The following is a 14,552-nucleotide window of genomic DNA, read 5'->3' as shown; positions in this document are numbered from 1 at the left end:
CGCAGCCCTTAACAGAGAGGATGCGGCTTTACTGAGCGGCGATGGCGATGCTGTAGCCCCGTTACTGCTCTAGTACGCCGCCGCAGCCGCGCTCGCCATGAGTCTATTGGTTGGAATACCTACCATCGCAATCCCTCTAGTCCTTCCCTGCTCACGAACATACCAGACGCGTCAGTTCCTCCCTCTTGCTCTAGAACTACCGTTCTGATCAAAGTTAGCAGGACCTAGTCAGGCCCTAATAACAGCCCGCACCGCTCAGCAGTACCACAGCCTTTGCTCGCTTCATGGAGAGTTGCCCACTCAGAAAAGCTTCCTTCGCTGTCTCGCTCTTCCTTTCATTTCGAGCTACTGCGCTTTGTGATTGATACTTCCGCACCAACGCAGCTGGATACATCGCAGTCCCGCCTCGCCTTCACCTTGCAAGTCAGAGCCACAGGCCACAGATGAGTTGACGGTGCCCCGAATCGCTCAGTCTGGTAAGATGCCACTGCCTTGCTCCTTCCGTCGATCCCAGCTGATTGGCTCAGCTGAGCGACCCTATTGTGGCGACAGTCGCTAGAACCATTGCCCCACCAAACAGAAGACTCAATTCAAGATTGACTCGTTGCTTCGGTACGATGGCTGTCAGTCCGCGTCGGTTGCACCGTGCCGCGATGCGTTACAACCATTACCCGTCCCAGGTCGCTGACAACTCCGCAGTTCTGCCATCGTCCAACATCATCGCCGGGCCACGTAGCATTGCATCAGCTCCGTGGAGCAAGAAAACTTGCATCGGCTCCGCCATTATTCCAATGGCCAGGCGGCAGATGAGCTTTGATGGTATGGTAAACTACACGTGTTTGCATGATTACTCCTGTCTTAACCCCCCTACCTATCTTGTCGACTATTGTTCTTCCCCTCTGATAAACTTACCTACATCCCGCCCCTACCGTCCGTCAGTCTCATTCGGTCGCTGTATCGGAGATTTAAGAAATCCCTCTTAAACACTACACTAATCAGCAGATCTTTGTTGAAGCTTTTCGCGGCCCGTCGCCTTGCGGTATTTCCGCCTGCGTCCCCGTTCCTCAGCGCGTCACGCTCATGCCCTCCTTTCACATGAGGTTGTCAATGGAGCCAGATTACTATGTAACTCCACCCCCGCCCATTCCTTTGCAAGACGCAGACGTTCTCTCCGATCAACCAAGACGGCGGCCACGTTCCCCCCGCGACGCTGATCTCGCTTTTGCTCTCGCAGTGGTATGTCGTATTTCGTAGAGTGCGAGCATGATAATGTAGCTTCGTTCTATTGATTTTGTCTACAGCTACCGCTCTATCTGCCGCAGCGTCCCCTCCGCCACCCCAGGTGAACTGCAGCTGAGACGACGCGACGGAAGACTGCTGGGTGTTGTCCACAAAATGATGGATCGATGGGACCCACCCAATCAACAACAGGACAATGCCACGCCGCCGCCATACACTCCTTTGGCGTCCAGTCTGAACGCCGGAACCACCGGCGAGGGAACGGCGCGGCGCATGGGGATCTCAGAGGGACGCTCTTTGTCCAAACTCAGTACGACGACGGCCTTTTCGGGGGTCCGCAGCAGCAGCAGAATTATCCCTTCATGATGCTGGCAACCGGGTTCCCACTCCGCCGGCCCCTATCTGGGTGATCATGGCTTCGTCTAGCGGCAGCAACTCCTCCCCACGACGTCCCCACGGCCTTTATCTGGGCGACCAAGCCTTCGTCCAGCGGCACCTCCCTGACGGCGTCCCCACCAACCTCGCGTCTAGCATCGCCATCAACACTGGCATCTGATGGAGTCCCTCCACAGGTGAGTCGTGCGCAGCCAGTCCGTAGTTAGTTAGTCCACCAGGCACGTGCGCGGTGCGCGCTCTATTAGCGACTCCATCACCGCGCGCGCGTCCTCCTCTCTCACAATACAAATGATTCTGCTCCTTCCGGACCCGCCAGTGTGCCTGGCATCCATCAGCATCCTCACCGCCCGGGGAGTCGCAAGATGACATGGATGACATCGATGACATGACGGCGATCAGCGCCGCCGTCGCGGTGGCCATGGGCGAAAAGTTCGAAATGGTCTAGCAGGTCCAGGGCATGACGGAAGCGTGCCTCCACTTCCAAGCCGGCAGCGACTCCAAGGGAGACGGCAGCTTTGGCGGCGTTGAGCGGTTGATCCGTGTGCAGAGGTGCATGGCGGCGACGGCTGTCTGGGAGCTGAGTGATACCGGACGGTGGAGCAGGTGTTTGACATGCACGTCCATGGTGTGACTGGGAGGATGGGGGGTGAACAAGAGAGAGGGAGAGAAAGAGAGAGAGGACGGGAGGGGAGGAGAAGGGTAGCACAGACGCCATGCTGACGACCGTTTGGTGTGACTGTGCACATGTTCGGGTGTCGACTTTAATCCGGCACACAATTCTCGTCCCAAGGCATCTTGCTTGCTTGGTGTCATCCTCGCTTGGCTGCACACAGAAGGCAATGAGCTGGCGCGCAAGTGACGACGAGGCCTGAGATGCGTACTTACATGTAGCCATGCCGTGGGGTTTTCGTTTCATTCCCTGCCGACACAACCATCTCAAACAGCACCGCCGTCAGCACCACTGCTCCAATCTCTGCGTCCTAAAGCTCACCTGTCAATAGACAAGAAGCAAACAGAGGTCCGCCTGGCCCCCGTCTTCCTTGCCCAGAGACCACGCACGGCTCACGGACAGCGCCATATAGCCGACCACAACCAGCCAGGCCAAAAAAAAAAAAAAAAAAAAGAAGGCTATGTCAAGCTCTTCGAGCAGCTGCAGCAGGCGGAGCAAGGCGTCAAGGCCAGCGAGCAGGCCGTTAAAGCGGCCGGGCCACCCTGGCGCTGGCCGACGCCCGCGACGCCCGCGACGCCCGCACCGACGCCTACGAAGAGGGAGCACGACCAGGTCTTCTGCCAGAACATCGTAGCATACAATCGGATGGCTACAAAGCTGGAGCGCTGTGAGTCGCGTGGTCCGGCAGAGGAGCGTGTGCGGCTGTATGCCCGTTTGCAATGTCGATGCCGTCAGTCCCGTCCCTTTGATTCGTTTTGTTTGTTTCCTTGTTCGTTCAGTTTCAATGTGGGGCCGGTTCTACTTGAGGCCATCCCCAGTCCGTAACCTCAACTCTTTACTCTTCCTTGGTTATGCGGACCCTTGTCTCGCCATGGTGGGTCCTAAACATTGTTTTTTCTTGTCACTCTCTTGCTGCCGCCGGTACTAACTACTCTACTTCCCAGATCGCTCCCGCGCGCGCAGCTGCTTTTTGCATATGTTCGTGGCCTGGGCCTCTATGTACTGTAGCTTCGACATGGCCAAGGTTCAATCAATTCGGTTCCACAAGCCGGGGCAGTGTTTACCTGAGACGCGACACCTGCATGCATCACCTGCAAGACGCCCCTAGTCCCTCCTTGCAAGACTGACCTGCGCTGAACGTGAAATGGACCACATCGCCCACCTTTCTTCTGCTTTCCAACGGCGAAACCCAACCCGACCGCGCTACATCATACGCTCTCAATTCCACGTCGCTCACGTCAAGGACCAAAGGCCGTGTGGCCAAAAGGCTCGTCAATTCAGGAATGGCTCCGCCGGATGATTATGATGTTCCAAGCGGCAGCAACGATTCTCGGGCCTCCAGGAGTCGCGGATTCAGATAATACAAGTTCCACATCTCACCAGCCCCCTCACCCAGTCATATGGCGTTTAACTCCAGAATGTACTGACCAACGGCAACAGCAGCAGCAGCAGCAGAAGCCCTTTTCAAACCGCCCGCCAGCCAGCCAACATGCAATCGTGCATCGACCAAGTCTACGGATCCACGCCATTCGTATGGATCCCAAAGTCCTCCACTCGCCCTTCTAGCCATGGTTCCGCGAGGATCGAACACACGCGATACTCCGTCAAATCTATGACCAAGAATGACGACAATAAGAACAGGAGGAGGAGGGGGAGTTGACGTAGGCAGCCGCGAGAGAGGATGGAGATGAAGAGGACGAAAGGGGACAAGACAATACAAACAACAGCAACGGCGAAGAAGCAGCAGCCGCAAGCACCCCGACAACACCAACTAGTCTCCCTCCTCGTCCTCGTCCTCGTCCTCCTCGTCCTCCTCCCCTGCCAACAGCACCACCGGCAGCAGCACCACCACCACCCGCCTTACAACGCCCGAGCCGCTGCTGTTCCCCTCGAAGCTTTTTGCCCGCATGAAGCACCAACAGGCCACCACCATGGCGGGCAGTGTCGAGCTGACGACTCACTTGGGCGAGGCGACGGTGCATTTAGGTGGAAGGAATGGATTTTCGCAGAGTCCCCGTGATTGTGGTGGTGGTAGGTACATCAAAGTTGGCACACCTTTATATCCATGTATCCCATCTTTCCAGCTCTTCGCCGCGCTGAATCCAAATGAAACCGGCTTGAATAATTTGTGAGTGGTCTCAGAAACCTCTCCCTTTGATTTCCAAACGCGGCCATTGATTCTCGACGCTTGACCGATGATTTCCAGGCCTTACCAATGCCGCCGAACAGAATGCCAATCTCGTTACGCGTTCCATCTCCCGCGCACCCGGCAATTCCATGACGCAACACATGACGAACACTCCGAAAACCCGCGGCCCGCAGGACCAGAAGCGTTCCTGATTTCGCGATCCATTTCCCATACACCTAGTCAAGGAGCGTTGCGTAGCGAGGGTCGCGGGCCTCGCGGCTCTGCTGGCGCCTCGTCCCAGCCACGCCGACCAAGACGAGCACGACGAAGACGACGACGACGAGGATGACCAAGCAGCAGCAGCAGTCGTTGTAATCATCGTCATCGCTGGCGCGGCGCCGCTCCTGTTCGTGCAGCCGCCGCACGCTTCCGGACTCGCGGGCCATGTGGTCGAGCAGGGCGAGCACCTGCGAGGCGCGCTGGCCCAGCATGCGTATGTTGCGGCCCATGGGCCCGTCGAGCGACTCCATGGTTGTCTGGGGATGCCGGTGCGCGTTTGTCGGGTCGAGCAGCGCCAGCAGGCTCGCGATGCGCAGCACCGTCTGCTCGCTGCGCTGCAGCGAGCTCCGGTTTTCGGGCTGCCGCGCGTTGTAGACGGCCACCAGGGCGTGCGCTTCGGTCAACAGCTGCTGCTGCTGCTGCGGACTGCGGATTCGGAGGCCTGGACGCAAACGCAATGGTTAGCTTGGGCTTCGGCTGCTGCGTGTTGGACACTTTGTTGCGCGGGCGGGGCATTACTGGGCGTCGAAGACGAAGATGATGACATGTTCGGATGGCTGTTGCAATGCGTGCGTGCGTGCGTGCGGCAAAAGATGGAGTATGGAAGATGAGATGATGGGTGGGCAGTCAACCTAGACGTGCTGACTGTTGACCGACGGCCAGCTGCATGCGTATCCGCCCTCCTCTGCGTGGGCTCATCATCGTCGAGCGTCTGCATCAGGCGCGCGAATACTGTCAATATTGCGTCGCGAGAAAAGGTACGACAACACCAACACGAATCCACATCTTGCGAGCGTGAACGTGCTAACTACCTAAGAACGGACTAGGTACAACCTCCATGCTCATGGCGGCGCGCCCACACCGCAATGTCCGCGGCGACGTCGTCGAGCAGGCCGCACGCGCGCTCAAAGTCATGACGAATGCCCGGCCGACCACAGAAGCCGGCGACATGGCCCCAAGCCTCTCGCATCAGGGGAATGGTGGAGCGCATATCGGCCGCAGCTTTGCGCAACGTCTCGATGGTTGCCGGCGTCGGCGTCGGCGTCGGCGTCGTCTTGCCTGCGTCAATCGCCAGGCTGACATGATCGCTGGAGCAGTCGATCTCTGCTCCGTTGTCTTGTTTGCCGTCAGGACCGGGGGAGGATGCGGAATTGTCACTGCCGCGGCGGACCAATGCACTTCCACCCGCTACAGCAGCGGCGGTTGCGGTGGCGGAGGTACGGCTTGCCGCGTCGTCATGGCCCTCCTTTTCTCCTTTGTCGGCACAAGACTCGACCATGTCGTCTGACTTGTCGCTGGAGTCTCGGCTCGGAGAATCTGTACGGGTGCTCCGGTCAGACAAATGCACAAAAGGTTGTGATCCCTTGGGCATGGGTAAACTCACAGTAGCGGCGCCTTTTCCCTGGCGGAATTGAACCGTCGCGCCGGTCCTCGCGCGGGACAAGTCGAACTGGCAGTGGAGGCATTCCCGGGTAGCGGTTTGCGTAGCAGAAGTTCGATTCTTTTGTGGAGAGATGAATGGAAAGGGGCTGAAGCGAGAAGGAAAGTGACGTCCTCTGCTGTTATTTATTCTCCGCTCAAATTGTTGCAAGAGGAAAAAGGGGGCGCCACGGGAGGTTCAAGACATTATGAACGGCTGCGGCAACCAGGGAACGCTTCAGCGAAATGAGGGGGAATGGCAGTGAAGCGCGTCGTCAAAAGCCCGCCGGCTTGTCGGACGCGATGTGAGCACATCATCTGTCGGCCATGAGTGATGAGCAGGGAAAACAGACGGGAGCGATCGGAACTTTCAAACAATTGCCATCCCGCTCCCCCTTTGAGTGACATGAGTGGCCCGCCAGTCTCATGATGCAAAAGACCCGGCGTCGGGTGAAAAAAAAAAAGGGACACAATCTGAATCCACACCTCATTGTCTCAAAACGCCTGAACCCACACCTAACAATCTGAATCCACACCTTAATTATCTAAAACCTCTGAATCCACACTTCTCCCTAATTAGTTAAGTAATGAGGTCCGTATTAGTGAAATTTTTATAAAATATAGGGGTGTTTTAGTACTAGGATTACACCGGCGTGGTCCATTTCTAGAGCGCGATAGTAGAACCTTAAATAACCAGGGGCTAAACATGGCTGAAGACGTGCGCGCGCGTGGTGGTGGTAGTGGTGGTGGTGATTATTACAGGGGGTTACCCAATCGGGATAATTATAACAAGGTGTGGATTCAGATTGTTAGGTGTAGGTTCAGGCGTTTTGAGACAATAAGGTGTGGATTCAGAATATTACCCAAAAAAAAAAAGAAAAAAAAAGAAGCCTGCGTCTCCGACTGACGCTGCACAGGTACGTCGGAGTGAAAACTGAAAGTGTCAGTTTGACCTGATCGTGAGGGATGGACCCTCCGTTTGCCCTCTGGCTGTAGGCAAGCCTCGTGATAGGGGTAATGACCCAGCAACGTCAAACGCCCTCATCTGTCTATCCCAGCGCACGCCGCGCGACTGACACGACTGGTGCCTTGTCGAAAAGACCGGGACTGTTGGGAGCAGGGAAGCTTCGATCCCATCCCCCCCCGAGGCAGACAGAGTCCTCGACAGCAACGACACCGCCGCGAGCACCGCGTCGCAAAGGCCGGACACTGGAAGAAGCAGAGCCAACCCTCCAGAACGCCATGCGCAACGTGCTGCCGACGTCTGTCCTTTTAAAAGGACCACAGCGACAAGTAAAAGCCCACGTCGGGTTGGGGAAGCCTATCCAGTTGCCGCTGGCGGACGAGACGGTCTGCGGTTTCCGTGGCAGATGGTGGGCGACAATGGATGAGGAGTAGTAGTAGTAGTAGTTGGCTGGGATGATGACGCCGGTGTCGCCTGTGGGTGGCTCATGGTGGCCCGCTGGTTGATAACTTCGCTCTGTTCGACAATGACCTGGCGCAAACGCGCCACCTCGTTGTAATGCGCCTTGGTGGACGCGTCCCATTCCCGGTACAGCTCATCGTAAGCCTCGTTGGTTTCGGCCACCTGCTGGCTCAGCTGCTGCTCGCGCTGCAACAATGCCGCCGCTTCGGCCTTGTACTTGTTCTTTGCGTTGGTCACGTCGTTGAGCGCCGCTTGCATTTCATCGATGTCCTGGCCTTGGAGCTTCGTGATCTGCCTGAGCCGTAGAACCAAGGCCTCCATCTTGTCCCAGTCTGGGGCCGGGGCCGGGGCCGGGGCCGTTTGCGATCCGCCCATGGCCGCGTTTGCAGGTGGTGTGGAGGGGGAAATTAGGTCTTGGTGTCTTCATGCATGCCCGTACAACCACGACCACGACCCCACACCCACCCACACACACACACCATCATGCAGCGCTGGCGGACAGGGAGCCCTCCGCACCGCGGCGACGACGGCTGCGCTGAGGCAGACGAGCTGCTGGCGAGCATCGATCGCGCCCGTCAAACGAGCGCCCAAGTCGAAACACAACTTGCCCAACTCAATCGCGCCAACGCGGACCTGAGGCTGCAGTACAAGCTTCAAGCGGACGAGATTGCGGAATTGGAGCGCCAGCTACATGACGTCCAGAGCCTTCGGCGAGAAGAAGAAGAAGATGATGGGCGTCGCGCGGTCCAGACGGAGGGCCTCCCAAACGACAACATATGCTGCTTGCTGCATCATGGAGGCAGAGATGGATATGGTCAGCAGTAAGCCGGTCCCTACCCACTCACTCAAAAAGGCACTAACTGACAGACGGGACGGCATAGCCCAGCACGAAACAACACCGACCGAGGCCCGCTTCCTTGACTGCTTCATCAACCTGGCCCGGCAGGCACTGACCAAGGCCAAGGTCGCAGAGCGGCGGTACCAGTCTGCTGTTGCCAAAGCCATCACGGCCGTCGGGAACGCAAACGCCGCTTACGCCCCGTTGGCGAGCAGGACCTTCGGCTGCGCCGCATCCTCAAGCTGACGGGTGGAGGTTGAATATGCGGATAGGTGGTGATATCTGGGGTCCCAAGGCGAGCGGCGGCTGGAGGGGGGGAAGTCTTGATTCTGTTGATTCTCTTGATTCAGGGACCATCCAAGTCAATCGACGAGAGCGCTTGGAAGACTACAGCAGACGCATTGTGACGGTCGGGGCGGGGCCAGAGGAAACATTGCATTGTTGTAGTGGGCGAGACAAGACATGAGGGTCGGAAAAGTCGAGGCGAGGGCGTCCGCTGGCGGTCAAAGTCTGTGGATCTGATCAGTGGCTCGTCAAAGCGTGAGGTGAGAGAGAAAAGAAGATGCCTAAGGTGGCAAGGCCATGGAGCTTATGTGAGTCACCGAGTCGTCCTCGTCCTCGTCCTCGTCGTCTACATCACACACCACAATCATGACCTCGGTCCGAATATCTGACCTTCCCGTACCTCATCATGGCCATTACCACAAGTCTGACCTCTGTCCCGCCGCAAATGCGCCATTCAGAGTCAACCTCTGAACACAGCGGCAGAGAAGGTGACAAGACGAGCGCCCGTAGCGACCGAAGGCGGGTAGATGCGGCCGACATTCCAATATGTCATCACTCTCCCCTTGCCTCACTTGGTCTGACCAGCTCGCTAACATGAATTTAAGAAAACGAAAGCAACAACCGCTTCCGTCCTCACTCCTCCGAGCCATCCTACCCTCGTCCCCACGTCTCTTCAAGCCAACCACATCCATTTCAGCCAGAACCCGCAGCCCCACCCGCAGGCATATCCATCGACATCTGTTGGCGCATCCATCCTGCTGGCAGACGGAGTCTCCGTGTGTGGGTCCAACGCAAGAGGCGCGTCGCGGCGCAACACCACCGTCGTGGGCGATACCAAGGACGCCAGGCGTTGGATGGGAGCCCGCGACCGAGACGCGGGCTGCTGTCCGGGTGGTTCCTGTGCTGGCGGCGACAGAGACGGGTGGTTGCGCTGCGGGCGCGGGCTCTGACTTGGAATGCGCCTCGAGTTACAGCTGCGGACGGATGGGCTGTTTGCCGCATCATGGGCAGCGGTGGAGGAGACGGAGTGGGAGTTGGAAATGGCAGCGGTGCCCTAGAAAGAGAGAAAGCCTTGTCTGCGTTGGACTGGACGCGCATGTGGTAGATGCTCGTCCGATGACTACGTCTCAAGCTTCAGCTGCGGGCGGATGGGCTGCTTGCCGCGCTTGATCGACGACACTATGGGTGGTATTGTAAAAGATGGAGTAGGGGCGGGAGATGGCGGTGGTGTCCTGGTACGAGAGAAGGTGGATGAGGCCTTGGACTGGAAGTGGACGTTGTGGACGGCTGGGTCGTCCGACGTGTCAAACTCATCAGAGTCATCATCATACGGCGAAATAGCAAAGTAGAGCTCATCCCCCTCGTGGTGTGCCGGCACCACCCACTACCACATAGACGTGTTCGTCAGCTGGGTAAAAACACCTTGACAGAAGAAGAAGCATCTTGTCGCGCATGACTTTGGTCACAAGCCTGGGACTCTCACGGTACCGTACATCAGCTTCTTGACAAACGCCTCGAGTTGTTTGTGGGTGAAGCACGCCATCATGTCGACGCGGCGGTCATTTAGGCACTAGACGTTCTCCATGGACCGGTTTTGCGCGTGCAGCAGCGCCCGCAGACGAGCTTGCTCCGCAAGGGCATTTTGGACGATGGCTTGGACGATGGCGATGCCGCTGAGGGATCGAATTGAAGCGAGTGGATGCGAAATGAAGATGATCAAGACTGACTTCTAGGCTTTAAGTTTGCTGGCAGTCTTAGGCAGTACTATACGCGCAAAGACCAGGTCGGGTCCGAGATAGGAGTGTATTCGAATGGATGCGCGGAAAACGGCAAGCCAATGCGTGGTAAAGGCCGCGGACAAATCCATGCAAGTAGATGGGCACGTCGAATATACCAATCATCTCGTGAATGAAACCCCCGCGAAGTCTACTTATACTCGTACGTGTTTAGCACTGACCCATTATTTGGCCGACACGTCGTCGTCCCGCACATCGCTCAGCAGGTGCTCCTTCAGGAGACGCCCGTAGGCATTGAGCGCGGCGCCTTCGTCGACGGTCTGGGCCAGCCGCTGCAGCTCCGCGCGCAGAGATGTCGCCTGGTCGAGTTTGTCTCGCATCGTCGGGAGCGTCGGCGCGTAGTTGAAGATTCGCCCGCCCTACGCGTCGACGCTGGTCCAAATCCAAGCGCGGACGAGCCCGTCAATCTCGGTCTGCAGCGTGTTGGTGTACTCTTGGAGGGCGTCCAGCTTGGCTTTGAGTGTCGAGTGGAGGCCCTGGTGCGAAGGTCAGTCAGTCGACGTTCTTTGTATTTGAAAACGAGCATATCATGCACATACGTACCTCGTGTCTGGGATTGGAGGCGCGGCCCTCGATCTTTACGGCGGCTTTCTCTAGCCTGCCGGCAACGCGCTCCAAGACATCGGCCAGCATCTTGACCGCCTGGGGCCCGTCTCGCGCGGCAAGAGCATGGCCAGCTCCACGTCGCTAAAGACGGCCGCGACGTGCTCGCACACGCCCTCGCCGACCACGACGGCCAGCCCAACGCACGATACGGCGTCCTAGACGGCCGTTTTCAGGTCGCGCAGGGCGTCTTGCGTCGCAGAGAAGTTCCAATTGGTTGAGAAGACGCTGTCCAGCGCCGCCTGCACCACGTCCTGCACAAGAGGCGCCCGCGTCAGGTTGTGCCAGTCCTGCTCAGCCATGGACTTGAGCGCTGCGGAGAGGCGGACCGTTTCCGCGATGGCTGGCTGGCTGTTGCGGCTCGCCAGCAGCCGCTTGAAGTCTTCGCTCACGTTGTCGGCCGACCAGGTCGTGGCGTTTGCGGCCGGGTCACCATGGCCGAACCCACCACCACGCGCGTCTGCCGCAAAGTAGCCCACGACAAGAGAAACCATGGCGGCTACCAGGATCCCAAGCAGCGCCGTCGACCACTTGAGACTGCCTTTGGCGTTGCGTTGAAACTCGCGGGCGTGACGAATCGACTCTTGGATGTCATTGTTGTCCTCCGATTCTGACGACGACGAGGCCGAGGGGGCGACATGCGGAACAGCCATGCCGATGAATCAGGACGCGAAAGAGAAGAGCAACTGCCGGTGGAGCCGAGAGGACTACACGTGAAGAAGAAGAAAATAAGGGCCTGCGCGCATTGTACGTGATGCACAACATGCAACGCAGGGCTCAGTGCGTCGTGTTGCAGGTGGTACAAGCAGGACGGCAGCTGCAATTGTGAAAAGACCAAAGAAAAAAGAGGAAGGAAAAAAGAAAAAAGAAAAAAGAAAAACAAGTGGCTGAGGCGCGCAACTGTACGACCATTGTCTGTGCCAACCACGCCTTGGATTCCGCCGTCGCCCGAGCCCAGATGCGTCCGTCTACTGACTGACCGCCAGTCCGATGTCCAAGCTTGATGCCATCATTGAGACGCCGAAGGAGGAACAGGAACAGGAACAGGAACAGGACGACAAGACTAGACAGCAAAATCCAAACACCGATATCTTTTGCTCCCCCCTCGCCAAACATGAACCCACTCATCACTCCTCCTCCTCTTCCGCCTCGGTCGCACCAGCATCCAGACACGCCTCGACACGCAGCATCTGCAGCGCGCACCACGCCGTCACCTTGCGCTCAAAGTGCCCGACGTAGCTGGCCCGCAGCGGCTCCACCCGCTCCGCCAGGTCCTGCGCGGCGGCGGAGACGGCCGCCGCCGAGTGCCGCCGCTGGCCGTGGCTCGCGAAGAAGCCGTCGAACAGCGCCATCAGCTGGGCATGCGCCGCGTGTTCCGCCGCCTCTATCTCAGCCACAGCGGCTTCCACTGCCGCGCGCCGTGTCGTTCTTCTGGAGGCTGTGAACGGGGGATGGAGCAGCTTGGACGCGTCCGTGGAAGCCCCCCGGCCGCGACTAGGACCCGGAGAACAAGAGGCGGAAGAGGTAGAATGCGTCGGCCGCTCATCCGAATTCCCATCCCTAACCACCTCCCTCACTTTTGCGAGCACGCGCTTGCGCAGGATTCTGCGTACCCTGTCGCTGTACGTGGTGCTAGAGGCCCCAAGATTGAATCCGGCCAGCAGGGGCTCGCAGTTGTTCGCGTTGACGCCGTCCGAAAAGTCTCTCTCGGCCGCCCACAGGCGCACTTCCCTCAGGACGAACTGCAGAGCCTTCCATCGTATGTTCGGGATTCGATCGTCGTCTTCGCTGATGGCCACTCCGAGGAAAGACTGGAAGGGGATGGTTAGCATGCTGTTGGCTGCTGCGGTTGGCTGCAGGACGAGGATGATTTAACTTGCCGTTGGTCTGCACAAGCTGCTGATATTGAAATTCAGGGCGGCCTGACCGGGATTAGGGGCCATTTGGAGGGTTTCTAGAGCAATCAGTATTCCACGGCGTAAAAGAGACTTTATACGTACATGCTGGTTTGCAAGGTGCGCAAGACGGTGATCGTCAGGCGTCGAACAGAGAACCACCTAGTCAACTGTCGGTACGACTGTCTCGGACCTCGAGCAAAGATGGTAGTCGAAGGTGCGGTTTTAGAATCGAACATTCGAACCAATCGAACCAAAAAGTACTCGTCGCGCCTTAGCACCGTGCTTCCACAATCGTCCACATGGCGGTGGTATTCCGTCTCCAAAATCATGTTTGCCTTTTAAACCGACGCCCGCGCAAGCCAACTGGGCAGCAGCGCACTCTCCATCCTCAGAATCCAAACATCGCAATGTCCTCGACCAACAAGATGTTTAACCGCCTGGACCGGGAGAAGAAGCAGGGTGGTCATCTGTCAAGTAAAGATGTAAGTGTCTCATCGCCATGCGTGCATATTAGCCGCAGCTTCCAGCCGAGACTGACTTTTGACCACCACAGCAGCCAGCCCCCCTCAAGGCGCCTGAATCCACGTACGAAGCCGTGCGGCACAGGCTGAAAGGCTTGGCCACCAACGATGACCGCGCATTGAGCGTCTCCAATGCCCGCGACAACACTCAAGCAGAGGCCGACTATCGCGACGTCTATCCAGGGTTTGGTTCTGGATCCCGGGAGTCCGTGTGCAGCACCGGCAGTGCCGACTATGACGAGGAAAAGGCAATCCACAAGCTGGCCTACCAAGCCGCAGTAGACGTTGAAAAGGCGGTCCACGAGGACCTCAAGGCCGTGTACAGTAAGACCGAGGCGACAAAGCGGCTGCGCAAGGTCGGCAAGACGATGCAATCGTTGGCCGCGCCGTCGGTGCCGACCATGGTGGTGTTGCAGGAATTGCAGGATGCGGCCAAGGGGCTGCGCGCGAAATATATCGTGTGCGTCAAGGAGAAGCTCAAACGCTGGCATGAGCTGCAGATTGTGGAGATTCAGCAGTGCTTGGAGGCGGAGGTGGACATGCGATTCGTGCCTTGATCGTCTTGATTGGCGCCCGGTCTTGTAGATAGAGCAATGCACACGATTTCTGCCCTCTCCAGGGTGCAAAGGCATGCCGGTGACGGCGACTTGTGGCACTCAAGCCAGCCTGCCCCGATAGCCATCAATTCCCGCAACATTGAAGCAGCAGAGCCGCAGAAGAAGGGTCCTTCATCGTAGGATCATCGTAGAGTGTCGGCGAGGGCGTCATGGCGGTGGATTGTGATGGTCTGGTGATGGTGGTGGTGGGTGGTGGGCGGTGGTGGGGGGCGCGGCGGGCGGCGAGGTGAACAGCTAGCTGACTAAGACGGCTGGCTACATGTAGCGACCTGCCCGGAGTCCGAGTCCCTTGTCCGAGTCTTCCATCATCATCACCACCAGCACCACCAGACCATCACAATCCACCGCCAGGCACTCCCGTTGACACCCGACTCACTGACAGACCCTGGCGACGCTTCATCTTCTTTGTGTCGTCCAAAATGGCCCTGGCCACTAGA

General features: G+C 58.0%; 7 protein-coding genes across 7 annotated transcripts; 2 read left to right on the top strand and 5 right to left on the bottom strand.

Moving 5' to 3' along the window:
• Positions 1-1,839: 1,839 nt before the first annotated feature.
• Positions 1,840-2,361, bottom strand: J3D65DRAFT_620623 (uncharacterized protein). The gene has a single exon (XM_066799883.1). The coding sequence runs from the start codon at positions 2,348-2,350 to the stop codon at positions 1,976-1,978; it is 375 nt and encodes a 124-aa protein (XP_066657328.1). The 5' UTR covers positions 2,351-2,361; the 3' UTR covers positions 1,840-1,975.
• Positions 2,362-4,669: 2,308 nt separating this feature from the next.
• On the bottom strand, positions 4,670-6,084 carry J3D65DRAFT_666713 (uncharacterized protein; the record flags this gene model as incomplete). The annotated part of the gene is made up of 2 exons (XM_066802947.1): positions 4,670-5,154; positions 5,544-6,084. The coding sequence occupies 2 exons, from the start codon at positions 6,082-6,084 to the stop codon at positions 4,670-4,672; spliced, it is 1,026 nt and encodes a 341-aa protein (XP_066657327.1).
• A 1,748-nt stretch (positions 6,085-7,832) lies between these two features.
• On the top strand, positions 7,833-8,809 carry J3D65DRAFT_308457 (uncharacterized protein). The gene is made up of 2 exons (XM_066795249.1): positions 7,833-8,378; positions 8,425-8,809. The coding sequence occupies exons 1-2, from the start codon at positions 7,987-7,989 to the stop codon at positions 8,639-8,641; spliced, it is 609 nt and encodes a 202-aa protein (XP_066657326.1). The 5' UTR covers positions 7,833-7,986; the 3' UTR covers positions 8,642-8,809.
• A 165-nt stretch (positions 8,810-8,974) lies between these two features.
• On the top strand, positions 8,975-10,270 carry J3D65DRAFT_308074 (uncharacterized protein). Its single transcript, XM_066795245.1, has 2 exons — positions 8,975-9,199; positions 9,286-10,270. The coding sequence occupies exons 1-2, from the start codon at positions 9,087-9,089 to the stop codon at positions 9,848-9,850; spliced, it is 678 nt and encodes a 225-aa protein (XP_066657325.1). The 5' UTR covers positions 8,975-9,086; the 3' UTR covers positions 9,851-10,270.
• Positions 10,271-10,938: 668 nt separating this feature from the next.
• Positions 10,939-11,969, bottom strand: J3D65DRAFT_308018 (uncharacterized protein). The gene is made up of 2 exons (XM_066795244.1): positions 11,020-11,969; positions 10,939-10,952 (listed from the first exon to the last, which is right to left on the bottom strand). Exon 1 carries the CDS (start codon positions 11,730-11,732, stop codon positions 11,238-11,240), a length of 495 nt encoding a protein of 164 aa, XP_066657324.1. The 5' UTR covers positions 11,733-11,969; the 3' UTR covers positions 10,939-10,952; positions 11,020-11,237.
• On the bottom strand, positions 11,970-13,168 carry J3D65DRAFT_308142 (uncharacterized protein). The gene is made up of 2 exons (XM_066795247.1): positions 12,960-13,168; positions 11,970-12,890 (listed from the first exon to the last, which is right to left on the bottom strand). The coding sequence occupies exons 1-2, from the start codon at positions 13,020-13,022 to the stop codon at positions 12,207-12,209; spliced, it is 747 nt and encodes a 248-aa protein (XP_066657323.1). The 5' UTR covers positions 13,023-13,168; the 3' UTR covers positions 11,970-12,206.
• Positions 13,169-14,301, bottom strand: J3D65DRAFT_308141 (uncharacterized protein). Its single transcript, XM_066795246.1, has 2 exons — positions 13,516-14,301; positions 13,169-13,444 (listed from the first exon to the last, which is right to left on the bottom strand). The coding sequence occupies exons 1-2, from the start codon at positions 14,128-14,130 to the stop codon at positions 13,316-13,318; spliced, it is 744 nt and encodes a 247-aa protein (XP_066657322.1). The 5' UTR covers positions 14,131-14,301; the 3' UTR covers positions 13,169-13,315.
• Positions 14,302-14,552: the final 251 nt, after the last annotated feature.

This window comes from Phyllosticta citribraziliensis (genome assembly GCF_038025025.1).
Source record: "Phyllosticta citribraziliensis strain CPC 17464 chromosome Unknown J3D65scaffold_4, whole genome shotgun sequence".
NCBI classification, from domain to species: Eukaryota; Fungi; Ascomycota; class Dothideomycetes; order Botryosphaeriales; family Phyllostictaceae; genus Phyllosticta; species Phyllosticta citribraziliensis.
This window is presented reverse-complemented; position numbering and strand designations above follow the sequence as displayed.

What these genes read in the sequence shown, in the direction of transcription:
- J3D65DRAFT_620623 (XM_066799883.1), bottom strand. Translation starts at nt 2,350, where the DNA reads ATGGCGTCTGTGCTACCCTTCTCCTCCCCTCCCGTCCTCTCTCTCTTT.
- J3D65DRAFT_308457 (XM_066795249.1), top strand. Translation starts at nt 7,987, where the DNA reads ATGCCCGTACAACCACGACCACGACCCCACACCCACCCACACACACAC. An exon ending in AGAGATGGATATGGTCAGCA is followed by an intron (nt 8,379 to 8,424) that starts GTAAGCCGGTCC and finishes ACTAACTGACAG; the next exon opens with ACGGGACGGCATAGCCCAGC.
- J3D65DRAFT_308074 (XM_066795245.1), top strand. Translation starts at nt 9,087, where the DNA reads ATGGCCATTACCACAAGTCTGACCTCTGTCCCGCCGCAAATGCGCCAT. An exon ending in AGCGCCCGTAGCGACCGAAG is followed by an intron (nt 9,200 to 9,285) that starts GCGGGTAGATGC and finishes CATGAATTTAAG; the next exon opens with AAAACGAAAGCAACAACCGC.
- J3D65DRAFT_308018 (XM_066795244.1), bottom strand. Translation starts at nt 11,732, where the DNA reads ATGGCTGTTCCGCATGTCGCCCCCTCGGCCTCGTCGTCGTCAGAATCG.
- J3D65DRAFT_308142 (XM_066795247.1), bottom strand. Translation starts at nt 13,022, where the DNA reads ATGGCCCCTAATCCCGGTCAGGCCGCCCTGAATTTCAATATCAGCAGC. An exon ending in GCAGCTTGTGCAGACCAACG is followed by an intron (nt 12,891 to 12,959) that starts GCAAGTTAAATC and finishes ATCCCCTTCCAG; the next exon opens with TCTTTCCTCGGAGTGGCCAT.
- J3D65DRAFT_308141 (XM_066795246.1), bottom strand. Translation starts at nt 14,130, where the DNA reads ATGCCTTTGCACCCTGGAGAGGGCAGAAATCGTGTGCATTGCTCTATC. An exon ending in GGCTGCTGTGGTGGTCAAAA is followed by an intron (nt 13,445 to 13,515) that starts GTCAGTCTCGGC and finishes TTTACTTGACAG; the next exon opens with ATGACCACCCTGCTTCTTCT.